Source organism: Pelecanus crispus, chromosome W (assembly GCF_030463565.1).
Source record: "Pelecanus crispus isolate bPelCri1 chromosome W, bPelCri1.pri, whole genome shotgun sequence".
Taxonomy (NCBI): Eukaryota; Metazoa; Chordata; class Aves; order Pelecaniformes; family Pelecanidae; genus Pelecanus; species Pelecanus crispus.
This window is the reverse complement of record NC_134675.1, coordinates 21,214,138-21,232,103: the sequence shown is the minus strand read 5'-3', so window position 1 is coordinate 21,232,103 and position 17,966 is coordinate 21,214,138. Positions and strand designations below refer to the sequence as shown.

The window sequence follows — 17,966 nt, the reverse complement described above, 5'->3', positions numbered from 1 at the left end:
TGGCATTGGGAATTGCTTCTCCAAAGCTGACATTCTGAACAACTAGCACCAATCCACCAGCTTAAAGCAGGAGAAAGCTGGAATTAAGTGGAGATCCCAGTCTTGTTTTGACACTGCAGGAGCAGATCCATACTCTTGCTTAAGACTGCAACTCCCTGGGAAATGGAAAGCCCATGGTTTGCCAGCTAACCTTAGTTCACTCCTTACAGTATGCAAACATTAAGACAAAAGTAAAAATAAATTAATATGACCACAATGCAGAATTTAAGAAAACAGTTACTATATTTAGAAAATGGGAATATGAAATGTAATGCACCCTTGGGCTTACTTATGTCTCTGGTTTGGCTAGAAGGTGTTTGTTCTGTTCTTTTCAAGTAGCAGTGTACCAAAACAAGCTAACTCTTAAGATATTTCATGCAGCTCTCCAGATTTGGGATTCATGTCCTTAAGCAACACCTTCAGAATTACTTTCCCCAGAATGAATGCAAAGCTTATTTGCCTATTTTCTCCATTAGGATCTCCATACCTGTTGCCCCCCCTGAGCTCCATGAAGTTCATACGTTTGATACTTCACCAAGACAGCGATTTTTAACATTTCTCCAGAGCACAGGTGACAGCTATAGTCTATCTTTTCCTTAGCAAAGATTTTTGGGAAATGCTGATATCACTTGATATAGTCAGAAAGAAGTATCAGCTGTCCAGACAATAAAGAATTTATTTATAAAGGCATATCTTAAATGCTGGCCTTATACTTTTCTACAAAACACATTTCCCCCACTGTGTATGAAATAATCTCTGCAGACTGACAGGAAGGGGCTTAAATTCCTGTATGGACATAATTAATTATGCTGACATAATTCAGTGTGCTTTACAACATTTAGGCCCTTTTCCTATCTTCAAGTTTTGATATATTCAGTATTCCCTGACTTTTTGATTGAACAGAAGAAATCCCCTCAGAAATTCCCTCTGAAGCCAATCTTCCTCCCAAGTATATTATTTCCACTGTTTGACATTAATAAGTAGCTTTGTTCAGTTAAAAATTACTCTCTCTTGTAATGTTAAATACTCTGTTCAGTCTTTTCTGATATTCACTGAATCAAGACATATGTCCATACCTGCTACACTTTCCATTGTCTCATTCATTGCATGCAATATACCTCAAGCCAAACAGATCAAAAGGTAGTACTTCCAAATGATGGAATGAAACTGCAAAGCTTAAAGCTATCTTCCAGGAAAATCCATCTATATCCTGTTAATACATTAAATTTGCTGAATAATTTGACTCCTAACATCTCAAACAACATTCTCCTTTCCATAAGCCAGCAAAAATGTTCCTTTTTCTGTTTTTATTTGTCTGAAGAGTCTACATATGGTCATAGTCTCCATTCTTTTTTTCTATGCAACTATTAAATAGAGAACTCAATTTGTAGATATTTTTCTGTTCTTCAGATGATACCATCTGCTGCCTTAGTTCACAACTCATTTCCTACCCTCTTTCTCAAAACTTGTGAAACATTCTGTGTAGCCCTGACCACAGATCTGTGCCATCTCCAAGCCATATCTTGTCTCTTAATGGAAGACATTTAATCTTCATATTATGTTACTAAAACATTCCAAAAGGGCTACAGGTTGTCTTTCTGAATTTCCATTATATTAACTCTCTTGATGTTTACTTCAGCTTTCTAGGCCCAGAACAGGTTGCCACCTTCTGCATATCAACACCTATTTTACCATTTATATTTAACTGATAAATTATTGGAGAACATTTCAACAGCATTAAAATTGCTCCTCTGTTAAAGCATTTCAGAGGCACTCTTCATTCTTCCACATTTATGTGCTCTTTACAGTTCCCTATTTCACTTTCTGTTATCACATTTATTTCCATTCCATTCTCTGTCCTGTATAGTCCATTTCTGCTCATTTTAATTGGCCAATCTTTTTAATTTATAGCTTCTTCCACAAGTATTCCTAAAAACAGCACTTCACCTTCACTTGAGGAATCCCATTCTTCACTTAATACAAGCAGTTTCTTGCTTGCATTGCATATTTTAGCATAATGATGTGTTTATTACACTTTCTGCACATTTGTCACTACCCAGAGCATTTCTAATACTCATGCTGACTGACATATTGCTGCCACTGTTTCCATAGCTTTTTATATTCCTCTACTTGGTCAATTTAATTTCTGGGAAATTCTCCCTTGCAATGGTACACACAGTAAAATGTTGTATGTCTTTCATCCAGGTTTTTATTTGTATTTCTGTTTGGTTTGCTGCTTGGTATATACATATTACCTTTTCTAGAGCGGGATCAAATTGACTTTGTTGTTATACTTCATGAAAATTTGCTCTTTTGTAAGTGTTCATTTTCCATTTTGACATCATTTTAAGTCTTTGACCATCTTCTCTATTGATTTCCCTTCAAACTTTGTTCTCATCCTGCGTGTACCTCTTTCACAAGGTATTATTTGGTACAATGGTCTTCAAACTTTTTCACTGTTTCTGCAAAAGCTGCCTTCTCCTTACCCACCACAATTTTCATGGCATTCTTTGTTTACCTTTACAGCTTTTGTCTCTGCCACTGCTTAAGAGCAGACTCATATTTTTCTCATCCTCCAGCTTATTTATCATTATGGTTTTCCTTATTATGCAACACCGCTGCACACACCTTTCAGAATTCCTCCAATCTACACACCTTCCAGCATTCCCTCAACCCTCAGGGTGGGTGAAGTGTTCGCCTGCAATTACATCAGATCAAGCTGCCAGTTCAGTGATAACTACAACTCTTTAGGGTTGTCATCTCCTAAACCTTTCACTTTAGATACTAACTGTGGAGAGCAAAACTGCCTCAAGATAAACTGTTTATTAAAAATCATCACAAGATGCAAAGTGCTGTACAGCAGGCAAAAACTACACATAAAAGCATACCAAAGAGGAGGGAATGACTGCCGTCTCCACGCAGACATGAATGCCATGGGGAGTTGCAAGAAATGTTCAGGGCAGGGAAGATCAAAACAATCTTTCTTCCACCCCCTCCCACCTTCAGGACAAGTGGTAACTATTTCTGTAGCTGTGCTACCTAGGTCCATTCCCTCCAAAAAACATGGGCTTTGGGCAACAAGACAGCCACTGCACACAAACATGGTCCAGAATCTGCAGTGATGTCTAGCGCTGAAAAAAACCCCAAAAGTTCTATCCAGCACTAATATTTTTCTACTTTGGTATCTTTATGCCACATATGGATTTGTGCCAATTCAAACTGTTTGTAAATCTATTTGAACCTAACATGAAAAGTTCAAACTTTTGTGTACACATATAAATATGAGGCATATACAGTATTCAAAATATACTTACATTGCTACCACCCTAAAGTTGAAAATACATTGGCATATACTTAAGTACACTGCATAGTTAGCCACATAGAAGTTACAGAACTGCTCCTAGTAGGAGAGCTCAATATATGTGTTTACAAGCTGAGGATCACTGCATGCATATTGTATTCCAAAACTAATTTTTAAAAAATTAGGAAGAGACAAGACTCGAGGGGGGAGTAAGAAATGAAAAAGCAACAGATTATTTACCTCCCTATCCACAAAAGAGATTTTACCTTCCTTAAACAGACCCATATTCACCAAATAGGTTCAGCTGGAAATAAAAAAAGAAGAAAAAAAGAAGACATGTCTACGTGAGGTAGAGGACCACAGACTTGGAGGAAATGCTGGAAATAATGTTCAACTATTATCCAGGAATACCAGGTTCAATTCTTCCCTCTTCCTGAGGGAATGTAATCCCAGTCTCCCAAAAGATACCATACTATAAAGCAATCAGAGAGGGCAGTCTCAGCCTTACCTGTTCATGCTGTTACAATTTTTGTTATAAGTGAACATTCAGTGGAGCAGGAACAGGATTCAGCTGTCTCACTATACAAATAAGTATCACAGTCACTTAGCTAAACAGACAGTTCTGCTCTCTGACCCAAAAGCATATTTAAGTATTCCACACAAATTTAAGCAACTCTGACAGGAAGAATCAAGACAAATCCACATCTGTATGCCATATAGGATGGTAGTTAAGATGCTGACACACAAGACCTTGGTTCAAACTCATGCTCTGAATCAAGCAGAGCAACCCTACACAATACTCTGCTGAAATGGTTTGGTTTGGACCACACAAACAGCTTACTCCACAGCATGATGCTGTTTGCTAGAAGGGAGGTCTTGCTTTTCCCACTCAGTGAACTAAGTCCCCAATGTTTTCTTATAGTCAGTGGAGTGAGAGGGGGACGCTTACATCAGATAAGTAAGTAGTTTTGCAGTAAGAATCTAATTTAGGCCTTCTGATTCACTTCCTGGAAGAGGTGGACTCTCCATTGCTGGCAGGAGAGTAGCCAGCTGAGTTAAGTGCCTTTGCTACACAGTTCATAGAGACTTGCCAGATTTTAAATGCTGAGGTCTGGGACAGTCCCAGACATGCTTAGCAAGTCCAGCATATGACACTAACAGCATATGCTGTGAAAAGTCCCCCATGCATGCCCAATAAGTCTGACATGCCCAGTATGCACACATGATTTATCTGCATATGCTTGCTGTGCAGTCTGGCATTTAGAAAATCAGACAGCTGTTGCAGAATTATGGGGAAAAGTCACATCCTACATGCTCTTCATATAGAATACAGCATCTGACTGTGTAATATAGGATATCCACATTACACAGGATAGCTGCTTAATATGGCCCTAATTATTTTTATATGTATGGTTCAGAAATGAAAAAGGTAAAAAATATTTTGTTTAAATCTAAACCCAAAAGATTTCTGTTGTCTTAACTGCCAAACCAAGATGAAAAATAACTAACTTGCCCAGCCCCAATTAGATTTCTATCAACAGATTCTCCCATAAGAAGCTTAGAAGCGTTATCATTTCACTGTTTCTGTTTTGGCAACGGACTAACTTTGATTAATTAATGCTTGTCCTTCTTTTCTTTATACATCAGACAAATGTATATAGTGAACTAGTGAATCTAGTACAAGCTTCTATAGCAATTGCAACTGCCACTGTTTTACACATGGAACTACTGTGCAGGTTCATTTAAATATGGAATTATTTGAAACTTTTTAAAACACCCCTCTAAAATACTCAGTCTCAACTTCCTCTTGCCTCAACATATTTAGTCTTCACACAGTAGGAAAACACTTGGGATCTGAGAAAAACATCAAGCCAAAAATAAATCACATGATGGACTAATAGGCCTCAAGAATATCCCTTCTCTTCCAAATTTATAAAAAAAAAAGCAAGAAAATGAATGAATCAAAGTTCTTTTCATCCTTAGAATATGTCCTCTAAACTATTCTACATTGGTGAACTGTTAATTCCATTGACGTTTTGCCACCAATTTTAACAAGGCCAGAATCTGAGCCTTGGATTCCCCTTAAAATAAAAGGCATCTAAGTATCGTGCCGGATCAGGACCAGTAGGCTTAGCAAAAGGCTGGTTCAAGTCACACCATTTAAAGATTATGATCTTTTAAACTGCTTTTACAAATGTCTTGGGTCTTGTGTCTGCTCTGTTCTACTTTCTCTTAGTTCTGTAAAAAAATTTTGGTTCTTCAGGCCCTGCTTAGAATTGAGGAATATTGACCTGAAATCTGATCTTCAACAATGTCAGAAACAAGAGTAGCTGACCTGGTATTAAATATATTTAATAATTTCAGCTATAACTGCTGTTGATAATCATCAGTCAATACAGGTCATTTTCTTCCAGGAAAATTTTAAAAAATATATATTCACAGTAGAATTTTCATGGTATGGCTCCTTTCCCATAAGTGCATTAGGATTCTGTAATGTTATGGTTAATAGTAACTATACAGAATCATAGAATCACAGAACCGGTTAGGTTGGAAAAGACCTTTAAGATCATCCAGTCCAACCATTAACCTAACATTACCAAGTCCACACTAAACCAATTAAGGGTAGAGTAATAATTTCATATTTCCTGGCTTGGTGGCTGGATTATTTTTTAATGAAAGTAAAAACTAGGAATCATTAAGGTTGGAAAGGACCTCTAAGATCATCAGTCCAACCATCAACCCAACACCACCATGCCCACTAAACCATGTCCCAGAGTGCCATGTCTATCCGTTTTTTGAACGCTTCCAGGGATGGTGACTCCACCACCTCTCTGGGCAGCCTCTTCCAATACTTCACTACTCTTTACGTGAAGAAATTTTTCCTAATATCCAATGTAAATCTCCCCTGGCGCAGCTTGAGCCCATTTCCTCTCATCCTATCGCTAACTAGATGGGAGAAGAGACCAACACCCACCTCACTACAACCTCCTTTCAGGTAGTTGTAGAGAGCAATAAGGTCTCCCCTCAGCCTCCTCTTCTCTAAGTTAAACAATCCCAGTTCCCTCAGCCACTCCTCATAAGGCCTGTGCTCCAGACCCTTCACCAGCCTTGTTGCCCTTCTCTGAACACGCTCCAGCACCTCAATGTCCTTCTTGTTTTGAGGGGCCCAAAACTGGACACAGTATTCCAGGTGTGGCCTCACCAGTGCCGAGTACAAAGCGACAATCACCTCCCTGCTCCTGCTGGCCACGCTATTCTTGATACAAGCCAGGATGCTGTTGGCCTTCTTGGCCACCTGGGCACACTGCTGGCTCATGTTCAGCCGGCTGTCGACCAACACCCCCAGGTCCTTTTCGGCCAGGCAGCTTTCCAGCCAGTCTTCCCCAAGCCTGTAGTGTTGCATGGGGCTGTTGTGACTGAAGTGCAGGACCCGGCACTTGGCCTTGTTAAACCTCATACAGTTGGCCACGGCCCATCGATCCAGCCTGTCCAGGTCCCTCTGCAGGGCCATCCTACCCTCCAGCAGATCGACACTCCCACCCAATTTGGTGTCATCTGCAAACTTACTGAGGGTGCACTCAATCCCCTCATACAGATCATCGATAAAGATATTAAACAAGGCTGGCCCCAAAACAGAGCCCTGGGGAACACTGCTCGTGACCGGCCGCCAACTGGACTTAACTCCATTCACCACTACTCTCTGGGCTCGGCCATCCAACCAGTTTTTTACCCAGCAAAGAGTATGCCCGTCCAAGCCATGAGCTGCCAGCTTTCTTAGGAGAATGCTATGGGAGACGGTGTCAAAGGCTTTGCTGAAGTCCAGGTAGATGACGTCCACAGCCTTTCCTTCATCCACCAGGCGGGTCACCAGATCATAGAAGGAGATCAGGTTGGTCAAGCAGGACCTGCCTTTCATGAACCCATGCTGGCTGGGCCTGATCCCTTGGTTGACCTGCACATGCCTGTTGAGTGCACTCAAGATGAACCGCTCCATATTCTTTCCCGGCACCGAGGTCAGGCTGACAGGCCTGTAGTTTCCCGGGTCCTCCTTCCGGCCCTTCTTGTAGATGAGCGTCACCTTCGCAAGCCCCCAGTCATCAGGGACCTCCCCTGTTAACCAGGACTGCTGATAGATGATGGAGAGTGGCTTGGCAAGCTCCTCCGCCAGCTCCCTCAGTACTCTCGGGTGGATCCCATCTGGCCCCATAGACTTGTGAGCGTCCAGGTGGCATAGCAGGTCATTAACTGCTTCCTCCTGGATTATGGGGGCTCCATTCTGCTCCCCGTCCCTGTCTTCCAGCTCAGGGGGCTGAATGCCCTGGGGATAACTGGTCTGGCTATTAAACACAGAGGCAAAGAAGGCATTAAGTACCTCAGCCTTTTCCTCATCCTTAGTGACAATGTTCCCCCCCGCATCCAGCAAAGGATGGAGATTCTCCTTGGCTCTCTTTTTGTTGTTGATGTATTTGTAAAAACATTTTTTATTATCTCTTACAACAGTGGCCAGATTGAGTTCTAGCTGGGCTTTTGCCTTTCTAATTTCCTCTCTGCATGACCTAACAAGATCCCTGTACTCTTCTTGAGTTGCCTGCCCCTTCTTCCAAAGGTCATAAACTCTCCTTTTTTCCCTGAGTCCCAGCAAAAGCTCCCTATTCAGCCAGGCCGGTCGTCTTCCCTGCCGGTTGGTCTTACAGCACATGGGGACAGACCGCTCCTGCACCCTTAAGACTTCCTTCTTGAAGAAGGCCCAGCCTTCCCGGACCCCTTTGCCTTTCAGGACTGCCTCCCAAGGGTTTTTCCCAACCAGCGTCCTGAACAGGCCAAAGTCTGCCCTCTGGAAGTCCATGGCAACAGTTTTGCTGGCCCTCCTCTTTACATCGCCCAGAAGCGAGAACTCTATCATATCGTGGTCGCTAAGCCCGAGACGGCCTCCGACCACGACATCTCCCACAAGTCCTTCTCTGTTTGTAAACAGCAGGTCAAGTGAGGCACCTCCCCTGGTAGGCTCGCTTACCAGCTGCATCAGAATGTTATCCTCCACACAATCTAGGAACTTCCGAGACTGTTGCCTCTCTGCTGTGTTGTATTTCCAGCAGATGTCTGGCAAGTTGAAGTCCCCCACAAGAACAAGGGCTAGCGATTGCGAGACTTCTCCCAGCCGCTTGTAGAACGCTTCATCTATCTCTACATCCTGGTTGGGTGGTCTATAGCAGACTCCCAACAGGACATCCGCCTTGCTGGCCTTCCCCCTCATCCTTACCCATAAGCACTCTACCTTGTCATCACCACTGTAGAGCTCTATACAGTCAAAACACTCCCTAACATACAGGGCCACCCCACCACCTCTCCTTCCCTGCCTATCCCTTCTGAAGAGCTTATAGCCATCCAGTGCAGCACTCCAGTCATGAGAGTCATCCCACCATGTTTCTGTGATGGCGACTATGTCATAGCTATCCTGCTGCACAAGGGCTTCCAGCTCCTCCTGTTTGTTGCCCATGCTATGTGCATTGGTGTAAATGCACTTGAGCCGGGCTATCGATTTCACCCCCAATGTTGCCATGCTGCCCCTGGGCTCCTCACTAGCGGGCCCATTTATATCCCCTTCCCCCTTCAAACCTAGTTTAAAGCCCTCTCGATGAGCCCCACCAACCCATGAGTGAGAATCCTTTTCCCCTTTGGAGACAGCTGAACTCCTGGTGCTGTGTAAACCTCCCCATGATCAAAAAAAACAAAATTCCACTGATGGCACCAGCCTCTGAGCCACCTGTTAATCAAGTGAGTTTTCCTGTTCCTTTCAGTATTCTTCCCTGGCGTTGACAGGATTGAGGAAAACACTACCTGCGCTCCCGATCATGCGACTAATCGCCCCAGTGCCCTGAAGTCCCTTTTGATTGCTTTTGGACTTCTCTCCGCAACTTCATCACTGCCAACCTGCGTAACCAACATCGGGTAATAATCAGAGGGCCGTACCAGATTGGGGAGTTTCTTAGTAATGTCTCTCACCTGGGCCCCAGGGAGGCAGCAGACTTCCCTGTGGGATGGGTCTGGTCGGCATATTGGGCCCTCTGTTCCCCACAGAAGGGAATCACCTACCACAATTACCCTCCTTTCATTTTTAACAGAGGCAGTCATAATGCGTGGGGCTGACTGACTCACCCTAGGCAACCCCCTGGATGGACCTTCACCTACATCCTCATTTGCCTGGCCCTCAACTTCCAGGGCCCCATATCTGTTATGTAAGGGCAGCTGGGAAGGTGAGGGAGGCCGGGAGGGGATTCGCCTGCCTCCCCGAGCAGGGACCTGTTTCCATTCTCCCCCATCTCTTAGGTCCCCTCCTTCTGCTTGCTGGCAAGAGGGTAGGTGATCCTCTGCTCCTTGTGGGGCCTCCGCCTGTTGCCCTGGCCCCAGGGACGGTAGGGTGTGGCTCCATCAGTCTATCTCCCTCTCCCACTCCCTGATACTCCTCAGCCTTTCCACCTCCTCTTTCAGGTCTGCCACCAGGCCGAGCTGATCATTCACCTGGTCACACCAAAAACAGCTGTTGTCTGTGCTGCCCTCCAATATAAGTGACAAGCTCAGGCACTCCCTGCAGCCAGAGACCTGGGCGGCTGTATGTTTGTGCCAGAGTTCCGTCTGGGTCACCACATTCCTTCTGGTGATGTCTTTCAGGAGAGTGGAAACCATAGCTGCTAGGTCCTCTCCTGGGAGGGTGATGACCACTACCTGAGTTTCCCTTTAGAGCTAGGAGGGGGACTTTGCCTTCCCCGCACGCCCCACCTGCGGGAACTGCCACACAAACTGACACACCACACCCTGTTTGCCCGTCCTGGTCGCTCGCGCTCCCTGAGGGCTGCTTTTGTACGTGAGGGGGTGAGGGGGTTTGGCCGCCGTCACTCTTGTCCCCGCCCACGCTGAGTCAGAGCTGCCGCTCGTCAGGAGCTCACTCTTTCCCGCTCTAGCGGGGGGCTGGGGTATATATAAGAAACAAGAACTCCATATGCATATTTCAGGAGATGTTAGTTTGGTTTGCTTTGCTTTATGCAGTTTCTGGAAACTTAGGCTCACAATCAAAAAGGAATTAAGGCACATACCAAATATATTTTATTTCAATAGCAGCTATGTGCCTACATACATTTGTATAAGTAAGTAGATCTTTGTAAATGCAAAGTGTCCAGTAAGACATTGTATTCACATCCCATGCAGCATAGGCATATGGCTTTCAAACCTCTATGAATTTATTTCTCCATCTGAAATACACATAAATGATAAGTTAATAAAAAGAGTGCTTTTTAAAGGACAGTTTTAAAAAGAGAGGTTTTCCAAATATAACAAGCTAAAGATACATTTAACATCAATAAAGTATTGAGAGGGTTTTTAAGGTTCTCTGCTCTGTTTTCCATCATTTTTATGCTTCATTACCTACTATACTCATCCAGCCTGAGCAAAGAAATTCTACTAGCCACCTTTATTGACATGTTAGATATTGCTGCAGTGACAGGTGACAAACACTGGAAAGAACTGCAATCCAAAAAGTACGTTATTTTTTTCCCCTCTTTAAAACTAATTCAAAATGGAGAAATAAAACATTTATTTAGTTATGTAAAAGTTTTTTGTTTAGAGTGATTTGAGATCTAGAATCTCAGTAGGCTGCTTTTTCTCTTATACTTTCAGCATAAAAATAATAAAGGAAAAATAGGATCTGAAAAATCTGGTAAATGCCATTCTAAAGATATTGGAAAATGGACTCCTGGGCCTTCTGTTTTCTCATTAGTATGGAAAGAAGTGGAAGTTTCATGAAAACAACATATTCTAGACCAAAGCCTCAAATTCATACAAATTACCTTCATTTAACTTTTGTTAAAGTGACTCATTTACTATTGCATTAATATTTTTGCTCAAGTGATCTTGCTTAGAATTACTCATGTGCCATTGTACCTATAGTGTATGGATTTAACAATATTTATATATTAATTTTACTCTCACCATTCTTGCTCCTTAGCTCTTAGTTTGAGCTTCAATGGCTGATTTCATGATTTTAATTCAGGCCTCATTTTGGAGTTCAGTTTATCTCTAATAACATCAATACTACAAAACAATTATGATATGATATGATACAGTTATGATAAACAATTTTAGCATGGGCACATGCTTTCCAGACTGAGACCAGCACATGTCAGCACCCTAAGCAACAGGACAAAAATCTAATCTTATTGGCTGCTCATGGCTTGGACGAGTATATAGTTCACTGGGTAAAAAACTGGCTGGATGGCTGGGCCCAAAGAGTTGTGGTGAATGGAGTTAAATCCAGTTGGCAGCCGGTCACAAGTGGTGTTCCCCAGGGCTCAGTACTGGGGCCAATTTTATTTAATATCTTTATCAATGATCTGGATGAGGGGATGTGGTGGTGCATCCCCCCCTCATTCCTCTTTCTCTTCAACAGCTTTACAATCTCAGTAATTCCAGGCTGCTGCTTTTGTGTAGCGAGTTGGTCAGTTAAGCGCCCCTTAATTGTACCAGAAACTCCTACATTGCTGGAGCAGAGAGCGGCCCTGTTCTTATCAAAATCTTCGTATTATGGCTAATGAGGGGAGCAAGAACAAACAGCTACCCCTGACAGCCTTGAAACAGGGTGGTATCATCGCTGCTGGAATTCCAGCAACTACCGACCCAAATTGTGGCTCGGATGGAAATTTACTGGTGATTAAAGTCAATCATCTCACAATCCTATAAACAGCAGTCCTAAGTGAGGCCCTTTGAGCTCTCCTGGACTGCCACGGGCTGCACCAGCATCTCCCTCTGATCGAAATGTCTCTCAGAGTCAGCGAACACTAGCAGATTCCGAAAGTCTGCTGCTACCAGAACTCCATTGCTGGAGATCGACAACGGAGCCCGTTGAGAAATGCCAAGGCATTAGACGTGAGTATTTCACTAAACTCGAGGGGAATTTTTAACAGGTATACTATTTTCATATATGCATTTATATTTGTGAGTGTGCATGCATGAAGTAGTTTGTAGATGTATGATTTAATTTTAAAGGGAGTTTTATACTGCTATATTATTCTTATAGCATTACTCTCATAATCCGTTGACCAAGTCTGAGACTAAGAGTGGGCCCAGCTGCACCTAGGCTCCTCTCTGAAAAGGAGTTTAGAAAGCAAGGGGGTCCATTCTGAACCTCATGACTCAACGGGAGGGTTTCCATATCCCCTACATACGGTTTCTCTCTCTCTCTCTCTCTCTCTCATAAAACCCAATTTCCTTTATACACTTTTCCTATGTACTAGATATACATATATACATATATATACATTATCCTTATCCATATAAACCGTTGACCAAGTCTGAGACTAGGACTAGACCTAGCCGCACCTAGGCTCCTCTCTGAGAAGGAGTTTAGAAAGCAAGGGGGTCTAGTCTAAACCTCGTGACTCAACGGGAGGGCCCCCCCCCCCTTATTCCATATATATGCAATCCCTTTATGAATCATTCTAACTCAGTGTGATTTAAGTCTCTTTTATGCGCTTCTGTGTAGTAATAGAGTGAACCTTGCCATCTTCGAATCTGTAACTAAGTCACTGTTTTGATCAATTTTGTCTAATCACTTTATGAATCATTGACGATTGAGTGCTATTAAAAATATTATAATCAAATTCTGCGATTTGCTACAAGTAAATTCTAACTGTTACTAAATCAAACTGTGTAAAGTCACTCATTCATAGTGAATTGACATAATCAGCAGGATTCACAAACCTGCATTTGTGACAGGGGATCAAGTGCACCCTCAGTAAGTTTGCAGATGACACCAAGTTGGGTGGGAGTGTCGATCTGCTGGAGGGTAGGATGGCCCTGCAGAGGGACCTGGACAGGCTGGACCAATGGGCCGAGGCCAACTGTATGAGGTTCAAGAAGGCCAAGTGCCGGGTCCTGCACTTGGGTCACAACAACCCCGTGCAATGCTACAGGCTTGGGGAAGAGTGGCTGGAAAGCTGCCTGGCAGAAAAGGACCTGGGGGTGTTGGTCAACAGCCAGCTGAATATGAGCCAGCAGTGTGCCCAGGTGGCCAAGGCGGCCAACAGCATCCTGGCTTGTATCAGGAATAGTGTGGCCAGCAGGAGCAGGGAAGTGATTGTCCCCCTGTACTCGGCACTGGTGAGGCCGCACCTGAAATACTGTGTCCAGTTTTGGGCCCCTCAGTACAAGAAGGACATTGAGGTGCTGGAGCGTGTCCAAAGAAGAACAATGAAGCTGGTGAAGGGTCTGGAGCACAAGTCTTATGAGGAGCGGCTGAGGGAACTGGGGTTGTTTAGTCTGGAGAAGAGGAGGCTGAGGGGAGACCTTATCGCTCTCTACAACTACCTGAAAGGAGGTTGTAGTGAGGTGGGTGTTGGTCTCTTCTCCCAAGTAGTTAGCGATAGGACAAGAGGAAATGGGCTCAAGCTGCGCCAGGGGAGGTTTAGATTGGATATTAGGAGGTATTTAAAAGATGTGTAGATGTGGCACTTAGGGACATGGTTTAGTGGTGGACTTGGTAGTGCTAGGTTAATGGTTGGACTCAATGATCTTAAGGGTCTCTTCCAACCTAAATGGTTCTATGATTCTATCAGAGGCACAGGATTTTGGAAATCTGTCTTTTATCCATCAGAAGAGAAAACTGCATAAACAACTAGGAAGGGGAAGAGTGGGGAAGATAACTAAGAAAAGCACCAGGCAGAAGTACTCCTATGTCCTCCCATACCAAGTTTCAGCAGCTGAGTCTCACAGGGCTGATGCAAAAGTGCTCTTGAGGACTTTCTGCTGATTTCAGTGGATTTGGATGGTGATCCAACTAGGAATAAAGTAATGCCTGGACTGGAAAGAGAGTGTTTATTAAGCTCTAAAGTGCTATTTATCTATGGGCCAAAATAGAGTCAAGGCACCTTAGGTACCAAGTAGTGGAGGCTGTTCAATGCGTGGGAAACTGCAGCCGTTATTCCTACCAACACCACCCCAGCTTTTTCTCCCACTTCTCGGAAACCCTTGCTGCCCACTCACACCCTGCCTGCTCAGTGTAATCCACCTGGCCCACGGCCAACCCTTTGCACCATCATGGGTTTCACATGCCCAACCCAACCATGCAGTATCCTACCTGCAAAATTCCCAGTGCACATGGCCTTCTTCCCAGATGAGGATCTTTACTCAGGCAACATTCCCAGGGAGTCAGTGGATGTTTTGCCTAGGACTGTGGGACCCACTCCAATTAAGAGCAGGTCATAAGCAATAAATGAAGGACTGGTCTCAAAAGACATTCAGGAAATATAAAGGAATATATTACAAGAAATTAAGTGTCTTATGCTCTTCTCACTCTCATTTGTACCAAGAGTAATTCCACCAGAGATCAATGGAATTGTGTTCCTGTAACTACAGAACATATAAAAGAAAAATCAGGCCTGAGGCTTCCTAAATAAAATGCATGCTACAGCCTCTTAAACTGGTTGCTTAGCTAGAATAAACAAGATATGCAGTGTTAAAAAATATGTTTTCACATTCTGTATCTACCATATTAGAAATGCTTCCTTACATATTTATTATTTGCTGAGTTCCCACAATGAAATAATGTGGCAGCTGCAGGAGTCCAATTTTTAATTTATGTCTACAAACTAATTAAAGGGCCTTCATGCTTTATGTTAAAAAAGAGCATCTTAAATACATGCAATAGCATCTCCTGAGAAATTCAGTACTCCAAATTATTTTTAGATCATCAAACACAACATGCAACGTCACAGAATGATACAGTAAAAATTGAAAAGAAATGTAAAGATAATCAGTGATGCTGAAAAAACACAGAAGAGAATAAAACCCAAAAATATCAATGCGAAATGACTGGACATGTTTTAAGTTGATCATGTCTAGCATATATATTTACATATGCATTTTTTCTCTGATCTTTTAAACAGAGCTTAAGTTCTAGGGGGAAATTGCTGAGTTACCTCCAAATTGAACATACTGAATAACAAGGCTAGCAAAGCTTATAAAAATGAGCAATGATGCATAGCTTGAAGCAATTTTTTTAATTAAGCAATCCACAGAATATTAAACAAATGTCTGAAACAATAACTGCTGTAACAACTTAGAAAGACTACTTCATTCTCTTAGGTCCTAAAAATCTACCAAAGGTAGGCCCTATATGAGTAGAAGAAATTAATGTCTCCAGCTTTTTCCCCACACATACATGGGGAAATGCAGCAAACTGACTAAGAAACTGCAGAAAGGTAGCCCAAGAGCTAGAATTAATCTGAAGTCACACCAAATTTAATGGCACTTTCACATTGTTTCTAAAGGAAACTGAAAAAGAGGAGAAAGGAGGGAGAGAGTTAGAAATCTGTATATATTTTGGAGGGAAATATCCTATTATCTTTTATATTTAAAATGTCATGGGAAACAATGCCGAAACAGCAGGTGCTGGGGAAGATGGAAATGGACAAAACAGCTGTAGAGAGTTTTTTTCCCCATATCTATCATCTACAAATCTGGTATCCAAAATTTTTGCTCAGCAAGTCTTTGCAGCTTTTCTCAGGCAAAGTATGTAGATTCCACAGAGCTGTAAAAAGGATGCAGGACTGAACACAAAAAGCTACTGGATTCCTTTACTGAAATCATTTGCAGTCAGACAAGGTTGGAAATGACACATGGGTAAGAGGGAAAAAACAAACAAACAAAAAACCCTTCCTCACTATTAATGAGGGTTTCCTAATGCTCCAACACTTGCTGAGAGACAGCGCAATGTTCATTCTCCTGCAGACAGTATTTTCTCCTTCCAGCCACCTTATAGGGAAGAGCAAAGCAGGCTCGCATGCCTATGGCCAGGGCAGGGAAGCTAGTTTGCTCTCCCTTCTATCAGAATGTGCTGCATCGCTTTGTGTCCCCCCCCCCCTTTTTTTAAATAGAAGAATATAAAGTGGAGATCTGAGAGGGGGGAAGGCCACCCACCAAACTCTTCATTCGCAGGAATAAATGGAGGGAGCAAAAATTAAAAAAAAAAAGAAGAAAAAGAAAAAAACCTTTCCAAATCTGCTGCCGACGCAGAAGAGAGATTTGGGTGGTGTGCACTCCACCCCACCCCCTCCGGCAGATGCAGGGGCCGGAGGCAGCAGCTCGGCTGCGCGCTTCTGCAATCCCAAGTATTTTCGCGGACCCGGGACCTCCGCGCCGACCTTCCGCTGCGCCGCTTCACTGCCCGTCCGCTCCCAGGAAATCGTATGGCGGGCAACTAGGATTTATCATCTAAATGGATTTGAAATGATATCTCTGGGAAGTCAAGTCCAAATTAAATCACACCGGACTTTTAGGCTTCCAGCTAGAACATCAGTCCGCGGAGCAAGTGCATTTCAGCGCAGGGAACTTCCCCTCTGCCCGCCGTCCCCACGTCGCTCCGGCGGCTCCATCCCCGCCACCCCCGCGCCCGGGGCTGGGGCCGGGCCGTACTTACATCTCGGTGACATTGTCGCTCTCGGCGCTCCGCTGCGGCACGGGGAAGGAGATGATGCCTGGCGCCGGCTCCGCGCACCAGATCCGCCAGGAGCTGCAGCGGCAGGACGCGGGGCAGCCCAGCGCGCCCCACCAGGAGCCCAGCACCAGGCAGCACAAGCCCCACAGCCGCGCCAAGCCGGGCCCCGGCTGTCTTCGCCGCCAGGACGCCATGCCGCCCCCGCTCATTCCAGCGCTGCCTCGACGTCCTCCACCTACCGCCACTGCCGGGGAGCACGACCGGAGGGTGTGCAGCCTTCGGAACCGCGGGCGAGCACCCCGCGGCCAGGGTTCACATGGACGCTCCACAGCTGCCCGGGAGCCTTTGCCAGCGCTAGTACCTGCCCTGGCCCCGCGGGCGGGCAGCGGCGCCGCCTGACCCGCGGCGGTTCCCGATGATGCTGCAAAACGCGCGGAGCGGCCGAGACAGGTGGCAGAGGCAGCGCTTCTACCTGCGGGAGCTCAGCCGACCGCTGCCCGCGGTAGAGAAGGAATGGAAGAAACAGCGCAGGTCGCGGCGGAAGCGGAACGCAGGGCGCTGTGCTTGCCGCTTTACGCACGGTATCCTCCTCCCTCCAGCTGATAATAAAGCAGCCGCGGCTCTTGCTCCAGCCCAAGCCTGGGAGCTACCGGCAAAGTGACGTGAGGCTGACGTAAAAATGGGCAAAACTTCGCAAAATGAGCCTGAAAGGGGGGGGGGGGGAAGAGTGACGCAGAGAGAGGGGCAGAGAAAAATATGGTGGGAGAGAGATGGAGAAAGACACAAGGGGGGGAGAGATGGGGAGAAAGAGATGGAGGAGGGGGAGAGACAGCGGGAGAGAAACAGAGAGAGGTGGGGAGAGATTAAATGGGATAGAGTGAGACAGAGGGGGGAGAGACAGGAGGGAAACAGGAAGGAGAGAGGCAGGACGAGAGGGGGAGGAGGGGAGACAGAGGGAGAGAGGATAGGGATACAGAGAGAAGGGGGAGATAGGGGTTGAGAGAGATGGAGAGAGGGAAAGAGACAAATTGGGAGGGAGGGAGAGATGGAGAGACTGACACATAGAGAGTGAGAGGGGGAGAGAGAAAGATGGGGAGCTAGAGAGGGGGGAGAGAGAGGGAGACAGAAAGACAGAGATGGAGA

The 17,966-nt window shown here is 44.6% G+C and overlaps 1 protein-coding gene across 3 annotated transcripts in view; it reads right to left on the bottom strand.

Annotated features, from left to right (window-relative positions):
- The window catches only part of LOC142596454 (BDNF/NT-3 growth factors receptor-like), a 225,239-nt gene extending 208,222 nt beyond the window's left edge, over window positions 1-17,017 (bottom strand). For all 3 annotated transcript variants that reach the window (XM_075725553.1, XM_075725554.1, XM_075725555.1), the window contains exon 1: window positions 16,806-17,017. In XM_075725553.1, the coding sequence (XP_075581668.1) occupies window positions 16,806-17,017 (212 nt within the window). The remainder of the gene's footprint in view (window positions 1-16,805) is intronic.
- Between the last annotated feature and the right edge of the window lie 949 nt (window positions 17,018-17,966).